The 8,598-nt window shown below is 39.4% G+C and overlaps 1 protein-coding gene across 1 annotated transcript; it reads left to right on the top strand.

Annotated features, from left to right (window-relative positions):
* Positions 1-1,439: 1,439 nt before the first annotated feature.
* On the top strand, positions 1,440-8,332 carry LOC103777428 (desmocollin-1-like; the record flags this gene model as incomplete). Its single annotated transcript, XM_008944981.1, has 6 exons — positions 1,440-1,625; positions 2,672-2,931; positions 3,122-3,264; positions 4,988-5,203; positions 6,676-6,909; positions 8,211-8,332. Coding segments are annotated over 6 exons (1,161 nt in total), but the record flags the coding sequence as incomplete, so codon positions are not given.
* Positions 8,333-8,598: the final 266 nt, after the last annotated feature.

Raw genomic sequence — 8,598 nt, 5'->3', positions numbered from 1 at the left:
TGACTCACTCATTCACTTCTGTTCCAGTGCCTAGTCTTAGAAATCCCATAATTTAACCATTTTCAAGGAGGGGACAGATTCCCTCCTAAGCACTGTTGTGACACCATGACCATTTGACCAGCTTTTGGCTACTTCTCTGTTGCACATGAAAATGTTAGTGTCAGTGATTTTTACAGAGGTTTTCCTGTGTTTTTCCAACTTTTTTTTTCTTCCACAGAAGTATTTTTTAAAACCACTTCTTGTTCACCAGTAGCTATAACTCAGCCTTAAGTCTTTGCTCATTGTAGCCACCTATATTATTCAGGCCAGGTCTCAGTAACCATGTATACAGCTCAAATACCACAGGGGATTTTGGAATACAAACTTTATGAAAATTAATTCATTGTCCTTAAGGAATACACATACCTTATTCTTCCCACACACTACTGTAGAATATCACCAGTAATATTATTTCAGAATCACTCTTATCTGTGCTTCTTGAGCTGGTGAGGGTGCAGGGGAGGATCACAGAGGACTGAGAAACCTGCCATATGGGAAAAGGCTGAGAGAATTTGGTTTGTGCAGAAAAGAATCACCTTCTCACCATATTCCAATATTTAAAGGGTGGCTACAAAAAAAGATGGAGACTCCCTTTTTACTAGGAGTCACATGGAAAAGGTGAGAGGCAGTGGGTGCAAGTTCCTCCTGGGGAGATTCAGATTGGACACAAGAGGAAAATTTTTCACAGTGAGAACAATCAGCCTTTGGAATAATCTCCCTGGGGAAGTGGTGGAGTCCCCAAAATTGGACACTTTAAAGATTCATCTGGACAGGATCCTGGGCCATCTTGTATAGAACGTGCTTTTGCCAGGAGAAATGGGACCAGATGATCCTTGAAGTTCCTCCCAGCCTGGTATTCTAAGCTTGTACAGAATATCACAACTCTTTAAAAGGATAAAAAAAAAAAGATAAATATTTTCATCCTTTGCTATTCAGGTAGAGATGTGTTTCACCCTTCTTGGCTTTTCTTGAAGTTCTAGTGGTTTTTTGAATGTATTATTTCTTTGAATTTTATTTGCCTCAGTGCCTTTTCTAATGCTGAGCTTGATGATGTTTTATGGAAATTAGCATCTATCACTGATGAAAATAAAGGGAATTGTGCTAAATTGCCCTTTCTGGAAGGAGAATTCCAGACAATTACATAGGGGGTAGTTTGGGTGTCTGAAGGAGCTGAGATTTCAACTGTGCTGGCAGGACAAGTTTGCTGTTTCACCTAGGATGTAAGGGAGGAATGGAGGAAATGTCCTAATGCATGGAAACAAATGGTGACAGCAGCTTGATAAAGTGACCCCTTGGATTCATGTAGTCTTACTTAAATACAGTATTCTTCAATCCTGCATCATGGAACAGTATTCTCTGGTTTTAACTGATTTAAATATTTTTTTTTTGTATACTCCAAGTATGAAACACGAGTGGAGGAGAACAGAGTGAATGTAGAAATACTGAGAGTCTCTGTTGTTGACCTTGATGAACCTGGTTCACCCGGCTCAGGAGCAGTGTATGAAATTATAAGAGGAAATGATGATCAGTCCTTTGAAATCACAACAGACAGAAACACAAATGAAGGAATACTGTGTGTTGTAAAGGTAAGTCAAAATGGGACTGCTAGAGGAGAATTTGTGTGTTTTCAGGTGTTGCTTTTAAAACAAATAATCCAGAAATCATTTTTATTGAAAGAATGTAACTCTTTTTCATTATCTATTAAAACTGCAATAATGAGTGACTTCTAAGAGCAGAGAAGATTGTTATTCAATTTGAAGATGTAAGTTGTAAGGGAACGGGACTGCTAGAGGAGAATTTGTGTGTTTTCAGGTGTTGCTTTTAAAACAAATAATCCAGAAATCATTTTTATTGAAAGAATGTAACTCTTTTTCATTATCTATTAAAACTGCAATAATGAGTGACTTCTAAGAGCAGATTGTTATTAAATTTGAAGATGTAACTTGTAAGGGTAGAGATGCCAGTTTATTTATTTATCTTTTTTTGTTGTTGTTGCTGATACTTTTTGTAGGTTTTTCTAAAGCTATATCCCTGGTCTATGAACCCAGCTGAAATTTCTTATATATGATGTAATGCAGTGCTAGTATTAGAAATTATTATGGCTTTAGGGTATAAATAGCTCTATTAAAGGCATATGATGGAATTGGAGAAGTTGTCTGAAGAATGAATGATAGATACTGATCAACCCCACGAGTTCTGATGTATTTGCAGTGGGTAAAGTCTTACTAGGAAATAAGTGTAGGTGCTATCAAGAAGTAGGATAGACTTGTGCTGGAAAGGAAATGCACATAACCAAAAATAATGGACAGCTAGATGTGGGAGGAGGAAATCCCCCACCACATTTAGTACTTACCTCAGTTCTGTTAGTAATTGACTGTCAGAGGTTCATCTAAAATGTTACAGTGGTGCTACTCACCTTGTTATGGGTGGCTCCTCAGCTTCTTTTCTTTGAATAACTTGGAATTTAGCTTTTTTCTTTTAATCCCTTTCCTCAAGCTGGATGTTCCAGCCAGATAAATGACTTTTGTAAATAAATGTGGTGCAGTTTTATCTATTTAATAATCAGTGAAAACAATACCAAGTTGTCTATTGGTTTGAAGGGAGAAAACTCAACCCCTCTTCTTTGTCACAGGGACTGGACTATGAAAGTGCCAAGCAAAGGGTTCTCGTGATTGCAGTGAACAACGAGGCACCCTACATGCTGGCACCCCACTCCCAGCAGCTTTCCCAGAGCACCAGCTCTGTAACAGTGCACGTCCTGGATGTGGATGAGGGGCCAGTGTTCAAACCCTGCCTGCTACGCATCAACGTTAAAGAGTGCGAGGAGATTGGGACGAGTATTGGGAGGTACCTGGCAGAAGATCCAGAAAATGGAAATAGTGAAGGCATAAGGTATGAAACAGTGTTACCTGCTGGTTTATTTGCATGGGTGAGGTAGGGGAAGGGGGATGTCATTGCTGATGCTGTCTGTGTGTGTGTGTGCATGTGCATACATGAGTGTATATGAATATATGTATAAATACACATTTTTGTATGGGTGTAGTTGAGATTTTTAACTAAACAAACCAATTATTCTTGACAGGTACCGGATACCACCTGGCCAGTGTAATTGGATCAACATAGATGAAAGATCAGGTGAAGTCAGAACCATTAAAGTCTTGGACAGGGATGTGGGAGAGATGAGAAGAGGTCAATGCAACATCACAGTCCTGGCGATAGACAGAAGTGAGTACTGAAGGTTGGCAGTGTTCTTTGTGGTCTGTAAATGTGCAGATTTAATGTCAGGACAGCTGTATTGGTTCAGACCAGAGGCCTGCCTACTCCATTGTGTTGTTTTTGGGATAGCTATCAATCCTTAGGGAAAGTTATACAGCAGGGAAAGCATCAAAGAAATCAGGGCAAATTCTCAATGTTTTCAAAAGTTATCTGTTCCTATTTAAAAACCTTTGTTCACAGGAAAATCTCTCAATTTAAAGTTGATTGTATTCCTTTCATTTTCTGACTATTTTAAGTGATGGCACCTAGCAGCCATGAAGTTGACAAAAGAGAAAATAGAACTTTTTTTTTCAAAAAGTTATCCACTTTTCAGCTTTTAATGTTTCCTACTCTGACTTCTTGGGGTCTTGCTTTTGGAAACCCTTATTTTAAAGGACCACTATGAATAGATGTATTCATTGCTGTGTGTTATTGCTCTTTTATTCTCAGTCATCCAGGTTCTGTAACAGTGTTCACACTGTGTTGGTTAGGTCACAAACTCTTACAAAATATTCTGATTTCAAAGGAAGGGTTGTACACTGAGATTCTCATTCTCAAACAGGTTTTGGTTATGATTTAATGTGAGTGATATCTGTTATTTCCAATTACTTTGGGTATACACATTTATTGGAGGAAAAGACATAGTTTTAACCTCAACATTATTTACCTAAGAAGATTAAATGCACCTTTCCCTTCCAAATGCTAAATGTAGCAAATGGATTAGCAAAGAAAATTGTTAGATTTATATGTCACACTTTTAATTCTACAATATGTATCTGATGTTAAAAAGGAAAAATAGACTGCTTTAATAAATCCAATAGCAGGATTTAGTTTGAGTCCTTATGTGCTTAAAACATCAATGGGAGTAAAGGGCAGACCTTTGGAAGTTGCTTTGCAGCTAAAAAATTCTAACTGTCCAGAGATGGCATATTAATATTAAATGTAAGTAATATGAACTTGAAGTGTTTAGAACTTCTGCAGCATATAAAGTAAACATGATTTATGCATCTGCAACCAATCATCTCTAGGGAAAGTTTTAACAGTAGACTTGATGTAATTTCACTGGAATGCATATGCAAGCATTGACCATGCTTGTGTGGGAGAAATGTAATTAGGAGGGAGAGCTCATGCAGAGCTCATTCACTTCTTGAGTGTAGAATTTGGTGACATAATCTGTGCCACTGCTGAGTCCTGTCACCACATGGTGACTCAGAGGGAAGATGGCAGAGTAAAGCCCACTGTTTCTGAAAGTCTTCATGTTCCAGGGGAAGTGAGGGTAGGGAAAGTGTAATTTATTTTCTCCTTCCAGAAGCAGACCTTCACTTTCTGCTTTTGACTCTCAATTTGACTTGGGTGTTCCTTTAGCTCTGGTTTATGGGCCCTTTCTCCTCTCATCCTCCTCTTAGAGCAGTGTGTGTCCCCAGACAGATGGACACACTCAACAAAACACATTGATGGAGAGCATGGAGCTTTGGGAGCTCTTCCATCCTATAGCCAAGCAAAGAGAAGCAGCTAATAGACCTGTGAGAAGTCCCTCTGTCTTCTTGACTAAATCAACAGCTGCTTTCCACCTTAGCTCTGACCTCCCATATCACAGTCAATGCTATTGCATGGTGAAAGTTTTGACTAGAAATAAATAAGTGAACGTCAGAAGCGACCGCTGAAAGCATTAAAAGTCACTTTTATCTCACAGATGGCAAAACAGGCACTGGGACGATCCAGGTTTGCATCCAGCCTGGCAACAAGAATTACCCCAGGATCACTAAGACGGATTATATCATGTGCAGGGACCACAAACCCATCTGCCTGACTGCCCAGGACGGGGACGAGGCTCCCTACGGCACCCCCTTCACCTACCGCATCACCGACCGCAGCCTGGCCGCCTCCTGGAAGATCACCGAGCACAACGGTGTGGTCAGGCTTCCCCCCCCTACCTCTGGGCTGCCAGGGGAGGCTTCCCTCCCTCTCCCTTGGGTGGGCTGTAAGATGGGTTGGGTGAATGCTTGCGTGGAGCTGGTGTAGGCAGTGGGGGTTGGAAGGTAGCCCTGGTGATCTCTGGCGGTTCCTACGTTGCGTTTGTTGTAGAAGAGACCAAGAGTGTGCCAGAAATAAAAGGGAGCACCTAAAGTGTTCTCTGTCTTCACTATCCTGGGTTTGAAACAGTCCGTAGGAGTTGAGAAGGTGGCACTGTTAACATCATAAAGACAAGGAGGAGGATGTTTTGCCTCTTAAAGCATGAATAGGAGTCTGTCCCCAGCAGTCAGCTGCGCTCTGAAATGGTGATGTAAAAATATTAGAGAACAAAAACCAAAGTAATGGATTAAATCAAAAACTCTGGAAAAAAAGAGATTATTATATCATAATATAGAGATCTGGAAAACTGAAACTTTGCCTAAAATTGATCAGAGACTGATTAAAAGAATTCTGGCAAGTTTTCTTCTTAGGGCTGCTGTCAGCCAGCACATTTTTGGTAAAGTTGAGCTGGATGAAAGAAAACATTATATCTCCTTTAATATATTTACATGAATTTTTATCTTGATAGAAGTAAATAAACAATTTATTACCAAAAGAATCACTGTTTCCTAAAATCTGCTGATATAAAAAGATACAGCTGGTGGTGGTTTCCTGGTGGGTAGCAGATGACATGACATAATGACTATGCTGTCATGAGTGAGCCTAGTCATGAAAAGGGTCTGAATCTGAAGTGTTCCATCAAACACTCACTAATGAAAGGCAAAAGAGGGCAGAGTCTGAGATCAAAGACATCTAGGAGTTTCAAGGCTTATATTAGGCAAATTGAAAAAAAAAAACCCAAAACATTTTAGATGGTACCTGCAGTTTCATGTCCCTCATCATAAAGGAACCATTTTGTACATTGTGTTGATCTTGTCTGTATTTATTACAAATTGGTTTTTTTGCCCTTTGAAACACATGGTCACTAATCGTTGCCACTTAGGGCAGCAGACTAAATGGATTTACTTTGTAGTGGATGTAGCAATTCCCACTGAATATAGCAGTAAAGCTAAAGAATGGAAGAGGTATAAATCAAGATTACAATTATTCCAATCACACTACCAGAAATCCTCCTCATAAAAGTTAGTTCAGTTGATAGTCTTTACTAGTAAGCCCAAATAGTGTCATTTACTATAATGAACTGAATTAACTTAAGAGTTTCAGGTCATATGTTGTCAGAAGGCTCTGTATAAAGTTTTCCCTTTCCATTCTAACATTTTAAAGGTGCTGCAAATATAAATCCTCCCAAGATGTAGTTTTGTGTCAACAAACTGACGGGGAGATGATGTTCACAGTCGCCTTTGCTAAAACAGAGTCTCAGATACTGCTAACACTAAATCTGCTTTTGTCTGTTTTTTTGTTTTACAGATGATTCTGTGTATCTTGCCCCAAGGAATGATATTCCCTTTGGAATATACAGAATTCCTATACAGGTGACTGATAATGGAGGAAAGGTAGGAGAGAACTACGTGACAGTGAACGTCTGTGATTGCGTTACTCCAACCGAATGCAACGGGAGGACCCGGGAGCTTGCTGGTGGAAATGTTACCCTTGGCATTTGGGCCATCCTTGCCATGATCTTAGGGTCCCTGTTACTCTTGTGTAAGTACACTTGTGCAAACCCATTAATTTTAAAAGTCGAGTGCTAGTTTTGGGGTGCACCTTCCTACAAACAGCAATGCTGAAATCGGTTTCCTAGGGCTTTTTGACAGCCTTGTTTGTGTCATGGGTTAAAACATAGAGTAGCTGAAACATTAGATTTCACAAGGGGTAACATCTTCAAAGATCACCAGAGGATATGCTACAATAACAAAGAGTTTGGGTTGAGGGGGGTTTTTAAACTTTTCACCCAAATTGGTGATATAGGCCAGAACTGGAACTTTCAGACATAGGGGTGCTTAGTAGCAGGACTGTGTGAAATGTCAGCTAGCTTTTTGTCACTACCCCTTGACTGCTTCCCTCCCAGATAAAGCCATTATTTTGTTGTGGCTTGGGTTTACCCTGGGTATCCTCTCTAAGTGCTCTCATGGATGTCTTCTTCCTATCTGTCAGCATCGGGGTCCTGCTGGAACTGCAGATCTTGCTGACAGCTGATAGCTGCAGAAGCTGAATGAGTTTGAAAGTGGCTCTTGGCCAATTCCTACAGAAGTTTATTATGCTCAGAGATGAGATGACTCAGTGGGCAGTTAGGCAGAACAGTTCTGTTTCTTAGGGGCTGCTTTATTTTTAAGTTATCAACTTTGAAAGAGTGGTTCTTTGAATGAAAGTTCAGTCCTTTGTTTAGGAGGGGTGTTAGTTGCTGATGATTCTTTTATAAAAAGTAATTTCTAGCTGAGTCTTCATGACAACACAAAGTAGTATGATAGGAGGAGTAGGAGGAATACAAGGAGTGAAATAAGATTGTGCTGTAACATAATGCTTGAAGTCCTCCAGAGTTCTGCTGACCTGTGTCAAAACCAGAAGTTTCTGGTATTGAGACCTTTAGCTTACATATCAGTTCCTTATGATATAAGTTGACATCTGCATATTCATACATGAAAACCAAGGGCAAACTGGTTGTAGGCATAAGACATGATTCTTTTTCACCTGGATTTGGTCTAAATTTTTATTGCTGTGAAATTCTGCAGTCACTGTTTTCATAAAGGATGCCTGCATTTCTTTCAGGGAAACAAAGATGCATTTTAGAAGAATAAAGTTTAACAATATAGTGAAAACTCATGCATATACTGTTTGAAAAAAAAATGTAATATGTACAGTTTTGAGTATGAAATTGTTTTTTTAAACCATACTTGATACTTAGGCATTTAAAAAGGCTAGTGCAACAAAATCCATTATCAAACAGAAGCAGATACCATTTTGAGGTCAAACTCATAGTATTTTCCTCACTTATTCCCTTTCTGTAGTAATCCTGATCACAATTTGTGGCTGCTGTGGCTCTGGGGCAATGCAGAGGCATGTGACTGATGATTGTGCCAATCACAATCTAATAATTTCAAATACTGAAGCTCCAGGAGAAGAAGTGATGGTAAGTTGTGTGTTTATTTCAGTATAGAAACACATCATTAAGATCTAGTATTTCAGTGTGAGAACAGGAACACCTGCAAGTGAGTGACTTACTAAAGGAAATAAGCAATAAATGCTGGAATCATTACATGTGCTTTGCTATTGAACAAGAATCTGAGAATTCTTACTTTAGACAGAGTTGACAGGACCATAGATATTTAAACATATCCTCTTGTTGTTAGCCCAGCTGCTTAAAGTTCTTCCAGCCTTTAGCTGTTGGCTTGGAAC

This window comes from Merops nubicus, unplaced genomic scaffold (genome assembly GCF_000691845.1).
Source record: "Merops nubicus isolate BGI_N331 unplaced genomic scaffold, ASM69184v1 scaffold44247, whole genome shotgun sequence".
NCBI lineage: Eukaryota > Metazoa > Chordata > Aves > Coraciiformes > Meropidae > Merops > Merops nubicus.
This window is presented reverse-complemented; position numbering and strand designations above follow the sequence as displayed.